A 25391-nucleotide genomic window follows, 5' to 3' on the forward strand; every position below is an offset into this window, starting at 1 on the left:
GGAAGTTTGGGCTCCCCCGGGGAAAATGTTTAGGTACATGCAGGTTAGGGCATTTGCCAGGCAGCAGGTGGAGGGGTTCCCCTTGCTGCCCCCACGAGGGGTGCGGGATCGGTTGCTCTCGGGGGCGTGGGTTGGAGGAGGGAGGATTTCGGACATATACCGGGTAATGCAGGAGGTAGACGAGGCCTCGGTGGAGGAACCGAAGGGTAAATGGGAAGAGGAGCTGGGTGAGGAGATTGAGGGGGGGACGTGGGCGGATGCCCTGGAGAGAGTGAATTCCTCCTCTTCCTGTGCGAGGCTTAGCCTCATACAGTTCAAGGGCTGCATAGGGCCCACATGACTGGGACGAGGATGAGTAGGTTTTTCTGGGGCGAGGACAGGTGTGCTAGGTGCTCGGGGAGCCCAGCGAACCATGCCCATATGTTTTGGGCGTGCCCAGCGCTAGGGGAGTTTTGGAAGGGGGTAGCAAGGACGGTGTCGAGGGTGGTGGGATCCAGGGTCAAGCCAGGCTGGGGACTCGCAATTTTTGGGGTTGCAATGGAGCCGGGAGTGCAGGAGGCGAAAGAGGCCGGAGTTCTGGCCTTTGCGTCCCAAGTAGCCTGGCGGAGGATTCTTCTTCAATGGAAGGATGCGAGGCCCCCAAGCGTGGAGGCCTGGATCAATGATATGGCAGGGTTCATCAAATTGGAGAAGGTGAAATTTGCCCTGAGGGGATCAGTATAAGGGTTTTTTAGGTTTTTTAGCCTTTCCTGGACTTCCTGGCAGAACGGTAGGGAAATAGGCCAGCAGCAGCAGCAACCCCGGGGGGGGGGGGGGGGGGGGGGGGGTTTGGATCGGGGGGAGGGAGAACTGTTGTACATGGGTCTGTGGGATGTGGCGGGTGTTATCTCTTTCCCTTTTGTTGTTGGGTGTTCTTTTGTTTTTTCGTTTTTATTTTGTTTCTAGTTGCGTTTGAAGTTGGGTGGGATCATTGGGGTGTTACCACGGTTGTTTTGTTAATAGAGTTGAGTTGTTTATATTTTATAAAATTTCAATAAAAATGATTTTTTTTTTAAACTATAGAAAGAGAGAATTTACTGGTGTTGAGGAATTAAAGCACAAGAACAAATTGAAATAACAAGTTAGTGAGAATTGGTGGGTTGCTCAGTGACTCAGAAATATAAACGCCCCCAAATATCAATTATTCCAATTATCCCTGAGCTACAGATTCTATCCCTCTCCTTGACCACTTAAGGGTTCATACTCACTCTTTAACAGTGGACTCTGTCTCAGTATCTTTTATACATTTTCCATTCCCTTCCCACACCCTTCATAAAAAGGTTTCTCGTTATACCTAATAGGATCTAACTCTATCTGTCCTTCAACCCCAAGTAAGGTCACCTGGATTCCAGATTGTTGCAGCCAAATTTATTTATAAGGTTATCAAATGTAAAAATAAATTATGGCATGTTGTTCTAGGACTTTCAGGCTACATTCATGCTAACGTGGAAGTTGCATTGACAGCTAGATCGTTTTTTGCCAGGATAATAATAATAAATCTTTATTGCCACAAGTAGGCTTACATTAACACTGCAATGAAGTTACTGTGAAAATCCCCTAGTCGCCACATTCCATCACCTGTGCGGGTACACGGAGGGAGAATTCAGAATGTCTAAATTACCTAACCACATCTTTTGGGACATGTGGGTGGAAACTGGAGCACCCGGAGGAAACCCACGCAGACGCGGGACTCCGCACAGACAGTGACCCAAGCCGGGAATCGAACCCAGGGCTCTGGCGCTGTGAAGCGAGTGCTGACCACTGTGCTACCGCGCTGCCCATAATATACACTTATATACCTTTGTCCTTACTTGCTGTCTTAACTACAGCTCGGTCCAAGTCGCTTAAGAATAATATTACGTGGTGCATATTTTGCAGATAGCGAATAGAAAAAAAAACCTGAGTCTACTTTCAAATTCTTCCTTCTTATTTGGTAAGCAAGCAATGTTAATGCGAGTAGAAAGTAATTAGTGTGGAGAAGACTTGAAACTTATAAAAGACACTCAAAAATTCAATGTACACTTGCAAGATATATTACAAAATACTGACTTAAAAAACATTCTATTCAGTCTATTTATTCAATATATTTAGACACAAACCAAAGCAGACTCAATTTTGTATGCTTATCAGCCAGTAACGTTATAATAAATTTCACCTTGCTTAAATAAGGACTAGTCAGTAAAGTGGGTAAAGCACTGGGTGCCATGGAACAGCAAAATTAATGCAGATATTATAAAGTTAAAATATAAAACTCGTACAGATGATACCTGGCAAGTATTTATCTCTCCAATACCATTTCGCCCATCAACAACAAATATAACCAGTCATTCATTATACTTGCTGCTACACCACCCTGAGCTAGTGAAGGGTCAGTTCCAGCCCCACGTGCCCAGAGTCACAACACAACTGAATTAACCAATCATTCTTAACAAATCCCCCAAATCTTAGACCCTTGGCTGCCCAATAATTACAGTCACCAGGTTTGTAAATTGAAACACAATCACTGTTTATTTATAACCAGAATGACTATGAAATATACAGTAAACACAGCGGCTTAATGTAGACCTAATACCTGGCTCTCCTTTAACTGCCCCACCCTCTACCACCCCCCCCCCCCCCCTCCACACCCACAAGACACAAACACTGAAGAGTGGTGGGAAGGTGGAAAGATAATAGGGATTAAGGTGCTTCAGATGATGAGTCCTTCAGCGCACTTCCATCACAGTACGTGTGGATTACAGTCTCTGGAATACAGCATGTAATGATCTTCTTTGCAGCTCAGTAGTATATCACACACAGCTATTTGAGGAGGAGCCTCTGGCTTCACATCAGCCTGTTCTTAGGGAGTGTTATCAGATTCTGGTCTCTGCTTACACATCACCCTCATTTTTGAAGAGAAAGAGTTATCAGATTTTGGATTCTGTTTCACATCAGCCTTTTTTTCGGAGAGAGCTATATTTCACAGTCGTCTTTTGGTGAGAATTAACTCGACATTCCTGGAGTGAATTGGTTAGATTCCTCCATCCAGTTTGCAGAATTAAAAGTGAAACTACAATGGAACCTTGTGGCTCTGACAATCATTCCAGTGAGGTCATATCCAATCACTACCTGCTACGGGGCAGGGCACAGCCTCCTGGGTCCATTCATTGTCCAGCAGCCACACCACACTGAGACACACTGATGTCAGTCTAAAACAGCACAGTCTTCTGGAATCTGCTTGTCTGAATTAAAGATTGCATGCAGGCTGCTTCTTTGCCTTAAAGATACAGACTGCGTTAAAGTCACAGGTCCATTAATCATCCATGGATCAAAATGGTGATAGCAAAAATAAAAGAAAGAGGAAACAGGGAATAAACAGGAGGGACTCTTACATTGCCCGGGAGCTGGGCACCATCTCAGCATATTTGCCTCTACAGGGGATTTAGGACCCAAATGAACAGCACAAACCCCTTAACTAATCAAACTGACGCAGAAAGTATCAGTTAGACAAGTCAATCCAATGCTAAATCACAGACAGAAAACAAACCAGGGGCTGGTTTAGCACAGTGGGCGAAGACCAGCTGGCTTGTAATGCAGAACAATACCAGCAGCATGGGTTCAATTCCTGTTCCATCCTCCCAGAACAGGCGCCGGAATGTGGCCACTAGGGGCTTTTCACGGTAACTTCAGAGAAGCCTAATTGTGACAATAAGCGATTAAATTAAATAGAGGGGGAAATAAAGAAGGCATTAAAAGGCATAAGAGATAAAGTTAAAAAGAGTTTTTGTTATAAATAGCCGACAAAAATGAAAGCATGAATTAGACTCAAACGCTTGGAGGGGATCATTTTCAGTGCTGGAGAGATTCTTTTGGAATGCTGAAAATGTATTTTGCCTCAGGAATGGAAAAGTGTCAGCTCTCTCTGGTACTTCAGCCCCTTTGTTGCGTAAGGGCTGTAACTTCATGCCCTTCTACGTGTTTCAATGGTGAAGTCTCACGGTAAGATATTGTTCGCGCAAAGCTTTTAGAAGAGCGAGGCAATTTGAATGATAATTTGCTGATAGATATTTAAGAACATAAGAACATAAGAACTAGGAGCAGAAGTAGACCGTCCAGTCCTTCGAGCCTGCTCCGCCACTCTATAAGATCATGGCTGATCTTTTCGTGGTCTCAGAGCCACTTACCCGCATTCTCGCCATCACGGCACATCTACAGTCGCTGGAAACTGCTGTCTGATTTATCTTTAACAATGGTGATAGCTTCACCTTTATATTCTTACTCCAAAAGTTGGAACCAATTAAAAACATGGAATTGTAACAAAAATATTGCATTTTATCAATGCTTGTTCTCAAAAATAGTCATGATGTGGAGAAGCCGGCGTTGGACTGGGGTGGGCACAGTATCACACCAGGTTGAGTCCAACAGGTTTATTTCAAATCGCTAGCTTTCGGAGCACAGCTCCTTCCTCAGGTGCAGCACATGTTTTAATATTCAATATTTAAAATGTATACTTTTGGGGTAAATATTAGGTCATATCTATTGAACCTGATATTATTTAATAATTATCTTGTCTCTGCTGCTCTCTGCTGACAGGCAGGAGAATTGCAGACATCAGAAAAATTATTCCCAACATTACAAGCTAATCTGTCTAATAATAAACTAAACAGTCACAGCTCATTTATTGGATTTCAAGCTGGGCATGGGCAAGGAAATGATACATGACAAATTGCAGAGTTAATATTCCAGGCATCCCACAGTTGCACATTATTGCAGAAATGACGATTGGAAATTGTGAACCATGAACGTTTAAGTTCGCAAATCAGCACAAAGTAGATATGCGCTGTGCTAGAAATCAACTCTGATCTACTTGAACAGTGGAACAGGTTCGATGGGCTCAATGGCCTACTCCTGCTCCTCTACATAAAACATTTACGGTGCGAGATTTCCAGATAGTTATGCAGGCTGAACAAACTCAAGAGCATTTCATCCAAATCTTCTTTCCATTCGTGTGATGTAGATGTCATTGCCAGACAAGTATTTCTGGCCATATCTTAATTGCCCTTCATACGGTGGTGGCGAGCTGCCTTCTTAAACTCCTGCAGCCCATGTGATGTAGATACTCGTCAGGGCGGGAGTCCCAGGATTTTGACCCAGTGACAATGAAGGAATGGAGATATATTTCCAAGTCAGGATAGTGAGTGCCTTCGAGCGGAACTTCCAGGTGGTGGTTTTCCATGTGACTATTACCTTCATCCTTCTGGATGGTAGTGGTCGTAGGTTTGGAAGGTGCTGTATAGGAGCCTTGGTAGTTCCTGCAGTGCATCTTGTGGATGGTACACACGGCTGCTGCTGCTGTGCGTCAATGGTGGAGGGAGTGAATGTTTGTGGATAGAGCAATCAAACAGTTTGCTTTGTCCTGGATAGTGTGGAGCTCCTTGTGTGCTGTTGGAGCTCCACTCATCCAACCAAGTGGAGAGTATTCCATTAGACTCCTGACCTGTGCCTTGCAGATGGCGGGCAGGCTTTGGGGAGTCAGGTGTTACTTGCCGCAGGATTCCTAGCCACTGATCTTCTCTTGTAGTCACGGTATTTATTTATTTTTTTTATAAATTTAGATTACCCAATTATTTTTTCCAATTAAGGGGCAATTTAGCGTGACCAATCCACCTACTCTGCACATTTTTTGGGTTGTGGGGGCGAAACCCACGCAGACACGGGGAGAATGTGCAAACTCCACACGGACAGTGACCCAGAGCCGGGATCGAACCTGGGACCTCAGCGCCATGAGGCGGTTGTGCTAACCACTAGGCCACCGTGCTGCCCTGTCACGGTATTTATACGGCTAGTCCAGTTCAGTTTCTGGTCAATGGTAACCCCCAGGAGTGTTAATGGTGGCCGATTCAGTGATGGTAATGCCACTGAATGATTCAGTGATGTTTAGATTCTCTCTTATTGGAGATGGTCACTGCCTGGCACTTGTGTGACGGGAATGTTACTGGCCAGCCCACCCTGAATATTGTCCAGGTCTTGCTGCATTTGAGCATGGACTGCTTCAGTATCTGAGGAGTCATGCCCTGCAGCCTGAGCATTTACGGCAACTTCCTTTCTTCAAGCCATACTTGTACTGCACAGTTATTATTGCATTTTACCTTCTTCCATTCAATTGGGAACCAATACTTAATGTGAAAATTCGTATTTACCTCCTCCAGGTCATCTAACTCTTCTAAACGAGTCCTCACTTTTTCAGAAACAGCAGATCCAGGACTTGTGGCTTTACCTATGATCAAATAAATATAACCAAGAATGAATTACAAAACGTGATGTGGAGATGCCGGCGTTGGACTGGGGAGAGCACAGTAAGAGGTCTTACACCACCAGGTTAGAGTCCAACAGGTTTGTTTCGAATCACTAGCTTTCGGAGCGCAGCTCCTTCCTCAGGTGAGTGAAGAAGGAGCAGTGCTCCGAAAGCTAGTGATTCCAAACAAACTGTTGGACTTCAACCTGGTGTTGCAAGATTTCTTACTAATTACAAAACCAAATTAGAGATTCATAGAATGGTTACCCCACTGAAGGAGATCAATCAGCTAGTCTGTGCAGCTCTCCATATCATAGAATTTACAGCGCAGAAGGCCATTCTGCACCGGCTCCTGGAAAGAGCAAGGTCAACACCTCCACAATATCCCCATAACCCAGTAACCCCACCCAACACTAAGGGCAATTTTGAACACGATGGGCAATTTATCATGGCCAATCCACCTAACCTGCACATCTTTGGACTGTGGGAGGAAACCGGAGCACCCGGAAACCCACGCACACACGCGGAGGATGTGCAGACTCCGCACAGTGACCCAAGCCGGAATCGAACCTGGGACCCTGGAGCTGTGAAGCAATTGTGCTATCCACAATGCTACCGTGCTGCCCCATGAGCAATGCCCCAAGTGCCACACCCCCACTGCTTCCCTGTAGCCTTGCACGTTCTTTGTTTTCACGTAACAATTCAATTCCTACCTAAATGCATTGATTGAACCTACCTCCGCCAGGCAGGTGCATCCTATCACCATTGCTAAATTATCCTCTGCCCTCTAGATTTCAATCCTTCCACCAATTTGAGCAGTTCTCCCTCTAGATTTTGAATACCTCTTGTTAAGCTCCGATGCTAACTTGATGGTAATCACTTCTCCACAACGAAACAGTGCCACCTGTATCCCCTTTATATATTGGTGTCATGTATTAAAGGATTAAAATCCCAATTCTAACTTAAGTACGAGGGAACATTAGCTCTTTCCTCACACCTTTTATCAAATATTCTCCCATCCTCCTCCTCTGCAAGGAAACAATCCCAACTTCTCCATTCTAGCTAAATAACTGAAGTTCCTGGCACCATTCTCCTGAATCTTTTCTGCACTCTCTCCAATGCCTTCATATTCCTCAAAGAGTGATACTCAGAACTGGGAACAATACTCCTGTTAAGGCCAAACAGTGTCTTATACAGGGGCAGCAGACCCTCCTTGCTCTTGTAGAAACAGAAAATAGGCCATTCGGCCCTTCAAGCCTGCTCCGCCATTCGTTATGATCACGGCTGATCATTCAACCCAATAGCCTGATCATGCTCACCAATCCCCTTCACCCCCCCACCACCGATCCCCTTCACCCCCCCACCACCAATCCCCTTCACCCCCCATCACCAATCCCCTTCACCCCCCCACCACCGATCCCCTTCACCCCCCCACCACCGATCCCCTTCACCCCCCCCACCACCGATCCCCTTCACCCCCCCCACCACCGATCCCCTTCACCCCCCCCACCACCGATCCCCTTCACCCCCCCCACCACCGATCCCCCTCCCCCCCCCCACCACCGATCCCCTTCACCCCCCCACCACCACCGATCCCCTTCACCCCCCCCACCACCACCGATCCCCTTCACCCCCCCCACCACCACCGATCGGAAAATCCTTCCTACACCTTGTCCCGTTATAATTCTAGAGGTTTCAATGAGATCCCCTCTCATTCTTCTGAAATCCAGCAAATATCCCAACCTAACTGCAGCAAGATATCTTTGCTCCTGTATTCTCTCACTATTAAGGCCAATATCCCAGAGTGAATGGAGAAAGGAAGGCAAAGACACAGCAGGCAAGAGAACGTCATCCAGCAGGAGACAACAGGGATGGCTACATGGAAGAGAAAGCTGGCCCGGAAAGGCAGATTCGGAGGAAAGCTGAGATCTAGCAGATTGTGGAGGAACTTCAGCAATCATCTACATCAGATCAAAGAGGAACAACAACAACCCCAACAAGGGAGACAGCTACTCAAGGCAGCTGGTTGTATTGAAAGAAATTGCAGGAACTGTGGACCTCGAAGAGTGGTCACATTCCTATCATAATGGAAGTGAAAACAGCAGGATCTGGTCAGGAGGGACAGGTGAAGGACTAAAGCTGTCTCAACATTTCATCAAAAGCATCGTCCGTGGTGGAATACGGAATCTGGTGGCTGAGAAGCTGGTACAAGTGTGGCCAAAATAGTCAGTCACTTTTCAACATACAATGACTGGTGTTTGACACTGTCCAAATGCAGCAGCTGTTACCAATTATTCTGGCTATCCACAACAGACAGCAAAGAAGCAGGATCCAGAACCATCGATAGATGTGAAGAAGAGATGATGAATGTTGCAAGAATGATCACCAAAGTCGTATGATCGAGTAGAAAAAGCTGCTGGTAAAGCCAGACAACAGCATGTAACTCAATTGTTGGTCAAGTTTTGTTGTGTAAGTCTGACATCTATAAGGTAATGCAGGAGGTGGAGGAGTCGTCAGTGGAGGAGCTGAAGGCTAAATGGGAGGAGGAACTCAGGGAGCAGATAGAGGACGGGACTTGGGCGGATGCCTTGGACAGAGTCAACTCTTCCTCCTCATGTGCGAGGCTTAGTCTCATCCAATTTAAGGTGCTGCACCGGGCCCACATGTCCAGGACTAGGATGAGTAGGATCTTCGGGGGTGAGGACAGGTGCACCAGATGTTCGGGGAGTCCTGCGAACCACACCCATATGTTCTGGGCATGCCCAGCACTGGAAGAATTCTGGAAGGGGGTGGCGGGGACGGTGTCGAGGGTGGTTGGATCCAGGGTCAAACCAGGGTGGGGACTCGCGATTTTTGGAGTTTGCGGGTAGAGCCGGGAGTGCAGGAGGCGAAAGAGGCCGGTGTCCTGGCCTTTGCGTCCCTAGTAGCCCGTCGAAGGATTCTGTTACAATGGAAGGATGCAAGGTCCCCAAGTGTGGAGACCTGGATCAGTGACATGGCGGGATTTATAAAATTGGAAAAGGTCAAATTTGCCCTGAGAGGATCAATACAAGGGTTCTATAAACGATGGGGGGGGGGGGGGGGGGGGGGGGGGGGGGGGGGGGGGTGCATTACTGTAGTGTTTATTCTGTAACTTTATAGTGTGTTAATATGCGTTGTTGTTAAAATGCTGGGTTGTTCATGGGGATGGGGCGAATGTATATGATTGTTAATATTATTGTTATTTTCGGTATTTTACTAAGGTGCGTCAATGTTGTATAAAATCAAAATTTCTCAATAAAAATGATTTAAAAAAAAAAAAAAAAGTTTTGTTGTGTAAAAGTATGGAGACTGTCACTTTTAGGTCTGATAATACCAGGACTAATGTAGAAATGTTTATTCGAAGGCAAATGTGATTGCTGATGCCCTGTCATGACTATGAAATGGGAAAAGCCTACAATGGAACATATTCATGTGATGTCTGCTTGCTTAAATTTAAAAAAAAAATAATAACAATCTTAGTGTCACAATCTCTATTAGTGTCACAAGTAGGCTTACATTAACACTGCAATGAAGTTACGGTGAAAATCCCCTAGTCCCCACATTCCGGCGCCTGTTTGGGTACACATGGAGAAATCAGAATGTCCAATTCATTTGCCAAGCACGTCTTTCAGGACTTGTGGGAGGAAACCAGAGCACCCGGAGGAAACCCACGTAGGCATGGGGAGAACGTGCAGACTCCGCACAGACAGTTACCCAAGCCGGGAATCGAACCCAGGCCCCTGGTGCAGGAATCGAACCGTGCTACAATGATATATACCATATAGAATGTAAACGGTGTGTAATCTTGGAAATGTCTAAAATTGAAGCCATCTGTGTATATCAATGGTTCATTTTCTCTCTCGGAAGGGAGGTGTCATGCGAGGGAGAGATTAGGAAATTGGGTCCAGAAATGAGACCCCAATGCAGCAGGAAATTTAGGGGTTAAACAGACTGAGGGGAAAGTAAACCTGCTAGCAAAGTTAGAGGAACATGTCCACACCCGGCCGAGTTACATTGTCCTCTTAAACTTGTTAGTGAGAATACACAGAATGCCCCAGCTGAGGACCCAGGTTTGATCACGCCCCAAATACCACATCGAAGTCAGCTTTCTCCCAGTTAATTATTCTTACTCTGGATTGTTCCTTTTCCATAGAAAGTCTAAACCTTATGATACAATGAACACTATTCCCTAAATATTCTCCAACTGACAAAAAGCTACCTATAGTCCTCTAAAGAAATAACTATTCTTTAGAATTATTTGTAATTTTCTCGCAAATTTGTTCCCACCAGATGGGAGCCTTTGGACAATACCAAGAAATGTATTTGACCCTCTTGTTTCTTGGGTTTAGCCAAGTAAATTCTGTCCTCGATCCCTCTGGGATATCCTCTTTCTCCAGCATTGCAATGTTCTCCTTAATCTATACTGTCACACCTCCCGCTTTCCTAAATGCTTTGTAATAATAAACACCCAGACATGTCCTTCTTTGAGCCAGGTAGGTCTCCATTGCTGCCACAACATCAGATTTCTACATGGCTGTCTGCACAATCACATACGTGCACAGGAACCCTAATGTTGATATGCTACTTTCCTTCTTATGCTGAATACATACTTTTCCCATTCTGGTACTCACTCTCTCCCCCGGTATTCTGTTCACCTTGGTATTTGTCTTTAATATTCCATTCCGATTCTACCACACCCTGCCAAATTGTGAAATTTTTGACTAAATGTTGAAACTTTATGCACTTCAGAGTGAAGCAAACTTATTCCTTCCACTTACCTTTCTCAGATCCCATAAACAAGTTCTGTAAACCAAAAATAGGTCAAAGAAAAATCAGAAATATTCCTAAATATATGGTAGCATAATATTCTACTGTAGAAAACAAAACAGATACAATACAATACTTTATTCTTGCAGTGTTTTGACCTTCTAAATTCAGGTATGATAAAGTTAAACCATTCTGCAACAACAATGAATCTGTAAAATATTGTATTGATTACATTCAAATCTTACTCATCTTAATCAATTCAGTAAAACAAAAAAATTACTGTAAGTAGAAACTACACAAGACTCAGAACCAGATTACTGCATGGTATAAGTACCATAATAGAAAGGATATGCGACTCAATGCACAACACATCTGGGTTCAATAAAATATCACAATTAAATACCATGGGCGGGATTCTCCAATAATAGAGCTACGTCCCCACGCCGGCGTGAAAACCGGTGCCAATTCTCACCTTTCTAGGGGGCTAGGTTGACGGCGGAGTGGTTGGCGGCAGTTTTGCCGACGCCAAAGGGCTGGCCGAGTCGCGCATACACAGAGCTGCCGGCATATTTCTGCGCATGCTTCTCTGCGCCGGCCCCCGGGCAATATGGCGGGGCTCTACCAGAGGCCCGGCGTGGAGGAAAGGCAGCCCCCACGGAACCAGCCCTCCCGCCGATGGGTAGGCCCTGATTGTGGGCCAGGCCACCATTGGGGGCCCCCCCAGGGACCGGATCTCCCCCCCCCCCCCCCCCCCCCCCCCCCCCCCCCTGCTGTGTGTGAGGCGAGTAGTTCACGCCGGCGGGACTGGGCAAAACTTGTCGGCCACTCGGCCCATCGGGGTCTGGAGAATCGCCGGGAGGGCCGCTGTAACGGCTAGCCCCCGGGAATCTCATTGGCCTCCGAAAAACAGCACCGGAGAATAGGGAAGCTGGCGGTGGGGCAGCAGTCGCACCTCCCCCCAGGGTTTCTCCGACCATATTTACAATGATTGCACAAAGTATCATGAAAATAAACAGTACTAAAATTACATTAAAATACAGAATACAGATTTATTTTTTTTGAATTATTCCGCAACCCATCAGTATTGTACATCTGGATTACCATACAGATCAGATATCATAAAGCCTGAAATCTACGGTTACCTCACTGAGATACATGTTTCAGATCACAGAAGAACCGGGCACTCTGAAACTATAGTTATCTGATTAAACTTCTCCAAATTATTGTAGACAATGGCCGGGACATTCCAACCATTCACATTGGCCGGATGCTGAAGTCCCACCAACGGTGCATTCCCACTGCAAGCTTCCCAACAGCAAGTGGTGCATTCAATGGGAAACCCTGTTGGGAATGGGAAGCCAGGGTTTCCCATTGGATGGGACACCTGCTGCCGCTGCCAAACAGGTGGCGGGTTACACAGAAAATCCCAACCACCATGATCAAGTTTGTTTAAAAACAGCCAAACGAAAGGCAATTGTGCAAATTGCTTCACTGTAATTCCTCAGACTTTGAAGCAGTTCAATAGAAGACGGCCAAATATTTAAATACTACAGAAGATTGTTCAAACATTTCTTACGATAGAAAGCTTCTCCGTGGTTGTGTATCGTGCCAGTATATAGCTACGTTTTCCAGCCCATGGTTCAAAGTCATTCCCGACTCCTGTATCCTCTTCGTCGCGCTGTTTTCTACCGGGATCCTGTGCAATATTAAACAAGTGATGAGCATCAAAACAAGTTAATATCGAGCTGTGTTATTTAAAATCTCTTTTAAATATAATCTAGTCCTGAATACAGTTGAGCGTTGATGAAAGTAAGCCTTAATTGAAATGCTTTTGTTGTAAAGGGGGCTGGTTAGCTCAGTTGGGTATACCGCTCGAATGTGGTTCTGGTTGGTGGTGTCAGCACGGATGTGTTTCCCCTTCTGGCTAACTTGGGAGAAATTGTTACAGCACAGAAGCTGGCCATTTGGCCCATCATGTCTGCACCAGCAATTCACCTAGTTCCATGTTCTCCCCATAACCCTGCACATTCTTCCTTTTCAGATAACCCTTTTCAGATGTCTCAACTGAAGCTGCCTCCACCACACCCTCAGGCAGTGCATTCCAAACCCAAGCTACATGTTGCGTGACACACCAGGCTCCTGGATGCGATTTCAGCATTTCACAAAGAGCATCTTCATCCAACGTTAGACTATAGGTCATGCTAAACTAATGAGAGTTGGAAATCATTCCAAAAGTTTATCAAAGTCATGTTCTCTTTATCGAGCCATCTTGAACTTCTTAAACTCTGCACACTTCCCAAAAGTTTGAAAATTAAGGACTTATTAAATTACAGAAGGAAAAGTAAATATATTAATTTACCTCTGAACTCAAAAGCAACACTAATATATATATTATACCTAGAATCTTTCCACATCAAAATGGTTAACAAAAATCCCAAAATGCAACAGTATATTTCTAACTTTCTCTTCAACTTGTGAGCGGGCCAGAGATATTTTACTCTGTTGAAACTACTACAAGTTGTTACTATTGGGAATGCTACATTTATTGTTCAGCCCTACTGGTTCTGAGAATATGGTAACTTGCCTTCCTGAATTACTGGATAGTATAACACTTCAAATATATTCCCAGATTTTACAAAATTGGTAATTTTTGGGACTGTCTTTAATTTAGGATAATACAGGACAGGTTCATGAAACCTGGTCTCAAGTCTGCCTAACGTCAGGCCTGGGTAATGTTAAAGATTAATGGTCGGCCTGCTTTTTGCTGGAAAGGTGTGAGGTGTTCACACTTGGGGACAATGGGAACAGTATTTGCATTTAAAGTGATTGGAATGCAAGTCTCCAATGTCCCAGGAGCATGTTGAGAATATCAGGTTGTAAACAGTTATGCTTCAAACTATCTATTTATTCTCAAGATAAAAGAAAATTAGGATCTCAAGGACAGATAATCAGTGGGTGATTCACGCTACCATGGAGATGGGCTTTGGGAGGGGAAGGGTCTCCAAGATATCCCTGAAAGGTCACTGCTACAGGAAATCTGCCAGAACCCGGGAGAGAGCAGCTAGAGGCCAAAAGTCTCCATGGTTCAACATGCCGGAATATGGGAGGAAGAGACCTTGCTCTCAGATTGAAAAGACTCAATTCCTGAAGACTTGCCCAGCTTGTGCGAGAGGGAGAACCTCCCGGAAAAACCTCAGTAAGAAAATTCTGGGGTTAAATGTTACCAAGCTGGAGAGGAATGGAAGTAAATCCTCAGGAGCTAAGAATCACTTTGAACAGGGTCTGGAAGAATTGAATATCTACTTAGGGGAACAATGTAAAGCATACCTGTGAAGTGGATTTTTTTCAGTCGTGTTAAAAGTAAATGTTCTGTTCTGTAGCTGAAAGTCCAAGTTGCTGAGAATGATAGTGTTTCTAGACTGTTATAGTAAAAGTCTTCAAACATTTAATCTTTGTTGTCATCTTTCAGCCATCAACTGGAAGTTTGAAGATTGTAACATCAGGTAGGAGATGGGGTTTGTTGCCAATTCCATGGACAAACTCAGGTTTCATTCAGCAATACACCTTCAGTGAAAGGTTCAGGAGCATTGGCACACACAGATATGCATTTTTGCAAATTGTGCAACTGAGCGAACAGTAAAGATTCGGAAGGTTGCATCGCTGTTCTGCCCTTGCCCCCTGGCTGACATCGCTGTTCTGCCCTTGCCCCCTGGCTGACATCGCTGTTCTGCCCTTGCCCCCTGGCTGACATCGCTGTTCTGCCCTTGCCCCCTGGCTGACATCACTGTTCTGCCCTTGCCCCCTGGCTGACATCACTGTTCTGCCCTTGCCCCCTGGCTGACATCGCTGTTCTGCCCTTGCCCCCTGGCTGACATCGCTGTTCTGCCCTTGCCCCCTGGCTGACATCACTGTTCTGCCCTTGCCCCCTGGCTGACATCGCTGTTCTGCCCTTGCCCCCTGGCTGACATCGCTGTTCTGCCCTTGCCCCCTGGCTGACATCGCTGTTCTGCCCTTGCCCCCTGGCTGACACACACTCTTGATTGCCCGGCCAATAACACTTTTGAGTACAGAGCCAAAAATGAAGAGCCAGTCAACGAGAGAGAAAAGAACAACAGCAACCCCACCCTACACAACCTTTCAATATTCCAGCATGGCTAACTGGAAGCCATGGATTGCCAAATGCGGGCAAGTGGGACTAGCTTAGTGATAGGAACTGGGCAGCATGGACAAGCTGGGCTGAAGGGCCTGTTTCCATGCTGTAAATATCTATGACTCTAATAGGACAACAAATTTATTACTCAACTGTAGTCCCAATCCAAATTCTAAAGGGGATGTTACAAAATACAAAATAAATATTTAAAGCTTATTCTAAAATCTAGTTATAATAGCAAATAGTAAAATTTAAAACAAGGCAATAAGAACATCTACACATCTGTAATCTGGGTGATAATTGTATTTAGTTTATCTAAAATATAAAAGCACTAACAAATACCATATTGGCGTTGCTTTTTCCTGTTGTCATGGTTGCGGGTGCCAGGGGATCGGATAATGCAGCAAACTGGGACAGAGGGTCACTGCCATCCAACGTACTGCTCAGAGGATCCACCACTGAACTGGAAGATGAAGATGTTGATGAGGTACTTCCTTTACGAACAACTTTCTTAGTCTTTGACTCAGTGACCTACAAGGAATTACCAAATAAATATATTACTTTTCTACATTACCTTTCCTTCACAGATCTTTGAATGCGCCTATGCCGATATGAATGTATTTGATACTCTGATTTGCATATTCATGAAGTACAAAATTTCATATTAAAGGAACCTGAACACATGATAAAAATTAGATTTAAAAATTGCAAAATGTTTTATGCGCAACACGGGAGCTGGTGATATAGTGAGAATGACACTGCACCAGTAATCCAAATATTAAGGCTGTGCCCTGGGGGAAGCTGCAGGAATTTAAATTCAATTAATAAAACAAAAATCTGGATTTGAAAGCTGGTCTCAATGGTGACCATGAAACTATCATTGATTGGCAAAAACACTCATCTGGTTCAGTAACGTTTTTTAGGGAAGGGAATGGTAGCAGTTTAGGAAAAGGGGAAGTGCAACGAGACCTGGGTGTGATGGTGGAATAGTCGCTGAAGGCTGGCGTGCAGGTACAGCAGGCGGTGAGGAAAGCTAATGGCATGCTGGCCTTCAGAGAGAGAGGATTCGAGTATAGTAGGGATATCTTGCTGCAGCTATACACGGCCTTGGTGAGGCCACACCTTGAGTATTGTGGGCAGTTTTGGTCTCCTAGTCTGGGGAAGGACATTCCTGCTATTGAGGGTGTCCAGCGAAGGTTCACCAGACTAATTCCCGGGATGGTAGCACTGACATATGGAGAAAGACTGGATCGACTGGGCTTGTACTGACTGGAGTTTAGAAGAATGAGAGGGGATCTCATAGAAACAAATAAAATCCTGATGGGACTGGACAGGCTAGATGTGGGAAGAATCTTCCCGATGTTGGAGATGTCCAAAACTAGGGGGTCACAGCCTGAAGGGGTCATTCAGAACTGAGATGAGGAAGAACTTCTTCCCTCAGAGAGATGTGAACTTGTGGAATTCTCTACCACAGAAAGCTGCTGGGGCCAGTTTGTTGGATATATTCAAGAGGGAGCTGGGCGTGGCCCTTGTGCCTAAAGGAATCAAGGGGAAAGGACAGAAAGCGGCAGTGGGATACTGAATTTGCCGGATCAGCCAGGATTGTACTGAATGGCGATGCAGGCTCGAAGGGCCGAATGGCTGTTCCTGCTCCTTTTTTCTATGTTTCTATGAAATCTGCCATCCTTACCTGGTCTGACTGACCTGTGATTCCAGAGCCACAGCAATGTGGTTGACTCTACCCTCTGAAATGGCCCAGTCAGCCACAAGGACAATTGGGGACGGGCAACAAATGCTGGTCTGGCTAGCAATGCTCGCATCCCGTGAAGAATAAAAAGAAAATGCTCTGCCTGTAGCTGCTCTGCTTTTAAAATTATAGTAAATATTTGTTGCATTTTCACAGGATGAATTTTTAAAATTCAACACTTTTCCTTCCAAAACACTTTGAAAGAAAATATTAAAAGGAGACTTTGAAAGAGATCAGGACAAGCAGTTGGACAGATTATCTGGTTCACCGACAGGCCTGGAAATGTACGAAGCTGTACTATAACATGCATCAAAATAGCAGAGATGAATTCCTGAATATATTCAGGATATATTGATGGAGGAAACCATGGATAGTAGGCATTGAATCATAGGAGGACTGTACACGCTGGAAGCAGCTACTCAGTACAGATACTGCATCAACTCTTTTGAAGAGCAATCAATTTCCCTTCTCTTTCACTCGACCTCCAACATTGGTTTCTCCTTCAAGTACCAAATTCTCTTTTGAAACTATGACGGAGTCCAAAGACGTGCAGGTTGGGTGGATTGGCCATGATAAATTGCCCTTAGTGTCCAAAATTCTATGATCTATGATTAACCTAGGACAAAAGCTCAGCACAACATCGTGGGCCGAAAGGCCTGTTCTGTGCTGTATTTCTCTATGTTCTATGTTCTATCCCTCACCCTCTCAGATACTGCATTTAAAAGCCTAACCAAAATGTTTTCCTTCTCCTCATCTAGTTCTTTCGCCAGTTCTATTTAACACGCATCGTCTCTCCACATTCTTCATACCAAAATGTGACACCATACTTTTCCAAGTTGAATCTGATCTGCCATCCCACCAGCTTGTCCATGTCCTTCAGTAATATATACTGTGCTTCCAAATTACTTGCATCTGCAAATATTGAAACTGTGTCCTGCATTAACAAATCTAGGCCATTAACGTATGACAAAAACAGTTAAACTCCCAGGAACACACATCACAACTCTCATCACAACTCTCTGCTTTCTATTCCTTAGCCAGTTTTCTGTTCATGTTGCTACTTGCCCTTTTATTCCATGGGTGTCAATGCTTCTACTATTATGTGGTACTTTATTTTAAAAGTCTGTATGTACATGAACTCTTCTGCTCTCATCAAACATTACATCAAAAATCTCCATTACAATCTGCACTGAACAAATCCCTACTTGTCAGCTAGCTGTTAACTTTCTCTCAGATTGCTGTTTCGAAAAGCTCCATACCACCAGCATGACACTAACTGACCCGTCATTGCCAAAGCTGCTTCTTCACTCCTTTGCTGAGTATGTGTAACATTTTCAGCCTTTCAGTCCACTGGCACCATCCAGAAATAAGACCATAAGACATAGGACAGAATTAGGCCACTCGGCCCATCGAGTCTGCTCCGCCATTCAATCATGGCTGATATTTTTCTCATCCCCATTCTCCTGCCTTCTCCCCATAACCCCTGATCCCCTTATGAATCAAGAACCTATCTATCTCTGTCTTAAAGACACTCGGTGATTTGGCCTCCACGGCCTTCTGCGGCAAAGAGTTACACAGATTCACCACCCTCTGGCTGAAGAAATTCCTCCTCATCTCTGTTTTAAAGGATCATCCCTTCAGTCTGAGGCCGTGCCCTCTGATTCTAGATTTTCCTTTCCACATCCACTCTATCCAGGCCTCGCAGTATCCTGTAAGTTTCAATAAGATCCCCCCTCATCCTTCTAAACTCCAACGAGTACTCCAGACCCAGAGTCCTCAACCGTTCCTCATACGACAAGGTCTTCGTTCCAGGGATCATTCTTGTGAACCTCCTCTGGACTCTTTCCAAGGCCAGCAAATCTTAAAAGGATTTGAAAATTGCGGCCAGTACTTCAGAAACCCCGGATGTATTGCTTCCAGACCAGACAACTTAACCCCCAAGTACTACCAGCCTTTAAAAAAAAATATTTAGAGTATTCTTTTTTTTTCTCGAATTAAGGAGCAATTTAGCGTGGCCAATCCACCTAGCCTGGACATCTTTGGGTTGTGGGGGTGAGACCCACACAAACACAGGGAGAATGTGCAAATTCCACACGGACAGTGACTATGGGCCAGAATCAAACCCGGGTCCTCAGCGCCATGAGGCAGCAGTGTTAACCACTGTGCCACCGTGCGCCACTAAAAACCTTTAACGTTGACATGTTTTATTCGTTCATGAGACGTGGACGTCGCTGGCTGTGTCACCATATATTGCCCAACCCTGCGGGCATTTAAGAATCAACCACATTGCTGTGGATCTGGAGTCACATGCAGATCAGACCGGGTAAGGATGACACATTACCTTGCCTAAAGGACATTCAGAATGCCCAATTCACCTAACAGCACGTCTTTCATGACTTGTGGTAGGAAACCTGAGCACCCGGAGGAAACCCACGCAGACACCGGGAGAAAAGTTCAGCAACTAAAAGATTCACTTCACTATTTATGATTAAAAGAATCATTTGGACAGTGGAATGTTGAGCAACGTACAGTGATAAGTTTCAGAGGGTGGAAGTCACCAAATTCCAGAGGTACAGACTCAGGACAGCAGGATTCCAATTCTACTCCGTAATTCCTCCTTCTGGGACACCTTCAAGAAAAACAAAAGCAAAAAAATCAGATGTATGGCTTTCACTCGGTGACTTGTTGAGCACACATACTTATTTTAGTCACACGTCATAACATAGGAACATATGAATTAGGATCAGGAGGAGGCCACTAGGCCCCTCGAGCCTGCTTTCCCATTCAATACGATCACGGCAGAACCAATTGTAATCTCAACCCCACATTCCCACATTGTGTGTCCCTGTTAGGCAGGGAAGAGATGGTCGAGTGAGGAAACCATGGTTGACAAGAGAGGTTGAATGTCTTGTTAAGAGGAAGAAGGAGACTTATGTAAGGCTGAAGGAACAAGGTTCAGACAGGGCGCTGGAGGGATACAAGATAGCCAGGAGGGAACTGAAGAAAGGGATTAGGAGAGCTAAGAGAGGGCATGAAAAATCTTTGGCAGGTAGGATCAAGGAAAACCCCAAGGCCTTTTACACATATGTGAGAAATATGAGAATGACTAGAACGAGGGTAGGTCCGATCAAGGACAGTAACGGGAGATTGTGTATTGAGTCTGAAGAGATAGGAGAGGTCTTGAACAAGTATTTTTCTTCAGTATTTACAAACGAGAGGGGCCATATTCTTGGAGAGGACAGTGTGAAACAGACTGGTAAGCTCGAGGAGATACTTGTCAGGAAGGAAGATGTGTTGCGCGTTTTGAAAAACTTGAGGATAGACAAGTCCCCCGGGCCTGACTGGATATATCCAAGGATTCTATGGGAAGCAAGAAATGAAATTGCAGAGCCGTTGGCAATTATCTTTTCGTCCTCGCTGTCAACAGGGGTGGTACCAGAGGATTGGGGAGTGGCGAATGTCGTGCCCCTGTTCAAAAAAGGGAATCGGGATAACCCTGGGAATTACAGGCCAGTTAGTCTTACTTGGGTGGTAGGCAAAGTAATGGAAAGGGTACTGAGGGATAGGATTTCTGAGCATCTGGAAAGGCACTGCTTGATTAGGGATAGTCAGCACAGATTTGTGAGGGGTAGGTATTGCCTTACAAGTCTTATTGACTTCTTTGAGGAGGTGACCATGCATGTGGATGAAGGTAAAGCAGTGGATGTAGTGTACATGGATTTTAGTAAGGCATTTGATAAGGTTCCCCATGGTAGGCTTGTGCAGAAAGTAAGGAGGCATGGGATAGTGGGAAATTTGGCCAGTTGGATAACACACTGGCTAACCAATAGAAGACAGAGAGTGGTGGTGGATGGCAAATATTCAGCCTGGAGCCCAGTTATCAGTGGCGTACCGCAGGGATCAGTTCTGGGTCCTCTGCTGTTTGTGATTTTCATTAACGACTTGGATGAGGGAGTTGAAGGGTGGGTCAATAAATTTGAAGATGATACGAAGGTTCGTAGAGTTGTGGATAGTGAGGAGGGCTGTTGTCGGCTTCAAAGAGACATAGATAGGATGCAGTGCTGGGCTGAGAAGTGGCAGATGGAGTTTAACCCTGACAAGTGTGAGGTTGTCCATTTTGGAAGGACAAATATGAATGCGGAATACAGGGTTAACGGTAGGGTTCTTGGCAATGTGGAGGAGCAGAGAGATCTTGGGGTCTATGTTCATAGATCTTTGAAAGTTGCCACTCAAGTGGATAGAGCTGTGAAGAAGGCCTATGGTGTACTAGCGTTCATTAGCAGAGGGATTGAATTTAAGAGCCGTGAGGTGATGATGCAGCTGTACAAAACCTTGGTCAGGCCACATTTGGAGTACTGTGTGCAGTTCTGGACACCTCATTTTAGGAAGGATGTGGAAGCTTTGGAAAAGGTGCAAAGGAGATTTACCAGGATGTTGCCTGGAATGGAGAGTAGGTCATACGAGGAAAGGTTGAGGGTGCTAGGCCTTTTCTCATTAGAACGGAGAAGGATGAGGGGCGATTTGATAGAGGTTTATAAGATGATCAGGGGAATAGATAGAGTAAGACAGTCAGAGACTTTTTCCCCGGGTGGAACACACCATTACAAGGGGACATAAATTTAAGATAAATGGTGGAAGATATAGAGGGGATGTCAGAGGTAGGTTCTTTACCTAGAGAGTAGTGGGGGCATGGAATGCACTGCCTGTGGAAGTAGTCGAGTCGGAAACGTTAGGGACCTTCAAGCGGCTATTGGATAGGTACATGGATTAGGGTAGAATAATGGAGTGTAGGTTAACTTCTTAAGGGCAGCACGGTAGCATTGTGGATAGCACAATTGCTTCACAGCTCCAGGGTCCCAAGTTCGATTTTGACTTGGGTCACTGTCTGTGTTGAGTCTGCACATCCTCCACGTGTGTGCGTGGGTTTCCTCCGGGTGCTCCGGTTTCCTCCCACAGTCCAAAGATGTGCAGGTTGGGTGGATTGGCCATGAAAAATTGCCCTTAGTGTCCAAAATTCTATGATTAACCTCGGACAAAAGTTCGGCGCAACATCGTGGGCCGAAGGGCCTGTTCTGTGCTGTATTTCTCCAAAAAAAAACAATTCCTGCCCATCCCGATAACCTTTCACCCCCTTGTTCATCAAGAATCTATCTCACTCTGCCTTCAAAGATTCAGCTTCCATCGCCTTTTGAGGAAGAGTTGCAGAGACTCTCGACCCTCTGAGAAAGAATTCTCCTCATTTGCCTTAAATAGTCGACCCCCTGTTTTTTTAAAAAAGAATATTTGCCAAGGTTTTCAATTTTTAACAAACGGCGAACAGAAACCACAAGAATTATACAGCACAGCAAGAAATGGCACCAGGAAAACAGCAGTGTAACCAGCTCTACACAATCATTAGACATAATTTGATGTCTCTATAAGTCCCACTAGAGACCAAGAGAGAAACAGAATAAAGCCATGAAAACATGGTGAAATGGTGCATACCCTCCCACACAGTGAGTGCTCGCAATTACCACGAGAGTTCAGGATATGTTCTTCACATCATGTTCGGTCGCACACCAAGATATAAATTCCTCCACTCCAGCAGCACCAGAGGCAACCAACGACAAATCGCAACTCCTGTCCTCGGATACGAGATCCAATTGCACTCGTGCAGGGATCTATCACGGTTTCTTTACACTCACCAAAAAACCACAAGAACCCCAGCTCTAAAAGGTCATTACATATAAACCACACAACACAACCTAACCCCAGTTCTCAGGCCCAGGACAGAACCAACCTCATTCCACACATTTACAGAGAGGACCAGCAGCAACATGGTCAGATTATGATCAATGCTGTCAACACCTCCCAAAAAAAACAAAAAAGCTACCAGGAGTGGATTCACAGGATAACAACCAACCAGGACCCCAGCATGAGTCCCTATTCCCCCGACACACACCCTCACCCATTAATGAGAGAGAACAAGCTGCTCGTTCAAATAAGAAAGAATCCAGACCATGAGAGGAGCAACAGGATATTAACCAAAGTACAGGACTTGACTCAACCTCAGGCCACTGTGCACAGTAGAAGCAATATCCAGCCTCTCTTGGGTGTACCTAACAAGTGCCTTCGAGAAGGGACGTCCCAAGATCCAGAGGGGAAAAGGAAACCAACCACTGCTCTGGACCTGGCCTAGCCCAGCACATTCTAACACACAGGGATCTGTACCCCCTGGACCTCCAGCATGCCCCAAAACCCTACAGGGCAGCCTATCCTGCATCTCAACAACTACACCCAGGGCAGTTTACCACCCACACTTAACCGGTTACGTCACGCCGGGGAGACCCCTTCATCGAAGAGAAGAATGATAAAGACACCCAATAATTGTGCGCTGAGGGGTGGGGGAGTAATAACACTCCGCTCACCCTGGTGAACAGAACGCCTCGAGAAGAACGCCCAAGCAGACCGAGGAATATTACCCACTGCCCCTCACTGCACACCACCACAAGAAGGATATCAAAGGGAAATTACAACACTGCCTCAACAGAGACACAAACACTGCGAAAACCCAACCACAATGAGGAGGCCACTCAGGAAACCACCATATCAGACCCCTTGGAGGAGGGTGCCTAACTCCTCTGTCAAACCTACCCCTCACGCTAGGGAAGAGCTCCAACAATGTAGCATGGTCAACAGTCTCTTCAACAAATCAGTCAAGGATTGACCAAACCCACCTCTGTGTGCGATGCCGCTCAATTCCTCCTATTCTAATAATGGAGGGGAAAAGGAGACACAAAAAAATAAAGCCACTCCAAACTCAAGGAAATGTCAGAGGAACCCAGTCCTTCCCAGGATACATAACCAGCCGGGGGCCATCAAAGGAGAAAAGCTCGGATTCTTAAATTCAAAATAACAAAAAACAAAATAAAGATGTGATGCAGTGAGCTCTAACTGGGGGTTACCCTCAAAAGCGAGGACTTAATTCATCCCACCACCCAAATCAACCACCCATCCTGTCACTCTGCCATGGATCCACTCACCTTCACTAGCAGCAAGATTAGCACTCCCCTTCCCTTAACAGCGCATAGTAAAAGCAGTAAAACTGCACAGATCATATTTCACATAATCGACTCAATACGGCTATTACTAGAACAGGATGACAGGCGCCCCTCGCCTTCACAGGAGAAAGACAACAACAAATAATTGATAATATAATCGCAAGGGAGTAACGTCCAGGATTATTGAAGAATTCAATGATAATAACACCATCTATCTGTTTGAACAGGCCAAAGCCTTGACAGGATTATTGAACACTCCTCAGGATCTCGTGAGGTTACCAATGAATGAAGCACCTTGACTTCCACCACGCCGCTGCTCCGATGCCCAAGTCCTCACGATGGGCATCAAGAACAGGATAATATAGGGCCAGTGTTCGGGGGACTCAACCGCTCCCAGGCCTTGAAAACCAGATACACTATGCTCCATCAAACCCGATGTGCCCAATCTTCAGATCATCATTGCTAAAGCATGGCAACCAATTTTCAAACTCAAAAGTTACCCCTCACTTCTGGCCGGGGACTGGACTCACATACACTCCTCGTCCAGCCACTACCTCCTGAACCCATAGACTACACACCATGCAGCAGAATCTCAACCAATTTAAGGTGGGCCCTGACCAGGGAAAGTGCTGATTTGACAAGGATTCTTTCCTGAGCCTCTACCATTTTCCCACTAACACCTCGCAATTCTTCACACTTGAGTCTATATCTTTTGGGTTCGGCCCGACGTTCTGGAACCTGGCCGCTCGACACTTTGGAGTGTCTTTTTCTTCTGTTAGTAATACTTCCTGTGAAGTTCAGTGCCCGTCTCCATTGGTGTTGAAGATTCCTCAGTAACAGAATCAGAATTTGCCTCGTGTTGGGTCTCTGTTCAGATGGGTCGCTACTTAGATTTCCTGATGAAAATACTTCCTGGGAAGTTTCAGCAATTTCATTTTTTATTTATTTATTTAAGAGTAGCCAATTCCTTTTATTCCAATTAAGGGGCAATTTAGCGTGGCCAATCCACCTAGCCTGCACATCTTTGGGTTGTGGGGGTGAAACCCACACAAACACGGGGAGAATGTGCAAACTCCACAGGGACAGTGACCCAGCGATTTCACTTTGTGAAGCTAGTAGTTGGTCAGTATGATGTTACCAAACTCTCTCACTCTTTCGGTACTTTGCATGATACTGGACCGTTTTTTGCTGCATCACAGCAGATATCCATTTCTCATTTGCAGTGTAGCATCTGGCTAGCACTCGCTTCTCCTGGAGCAAATACTCGCTCTTTAGAGTCTGTTTCTTGTTGTCGTTTGAAAATCTCTGTAGGGCAGCACGATAGCAGTGGTTAGCACTGTTGCTTCACAGCGC

The 25391-nt window shown here is 45.4% G+C and overlaps 1 protein-coding gene across 1 annotated transcript in view; it reads right to left on the reverse strand.

Moving 5' to 3' along the window:
* Positions 1-25391, reverse strand: part of vps35l (VPS35 endosomal protein sorting factor like) — a 131988-nt gene that overhangs the window by 102787 nt on the left and 3810 nt on the right. The window contains 5 exon segments of the mRNA XM_038820076.1: positions 6219-6295; positions 11113-11137; positions 12678-12797; positions 15594-15782; positions 19528-19627. Coding sequence (XP_038676004.1) covers positions 6219-6295; positions 11113-11137; positions 12678-12797; positions 15594-15782; positions 19528-19627 — 511 coding nt within the window.

The sequence above is a fragment of the Scyliorhinus canicula genome, chromosome 15 (genome assembly GCF_902713615.1).
Source record: "Scyliorhinus canicula chromosome 15, sScyCan1.1, whole genome shotgun sequence".
Lineage (NCBI taxonomy): Eukaryota > Metazoa > Chordata > Chondrichthyes > Carcharhiniformes > Scyliorhinidae > Scyliorhinus > Scyliorhinus canicula.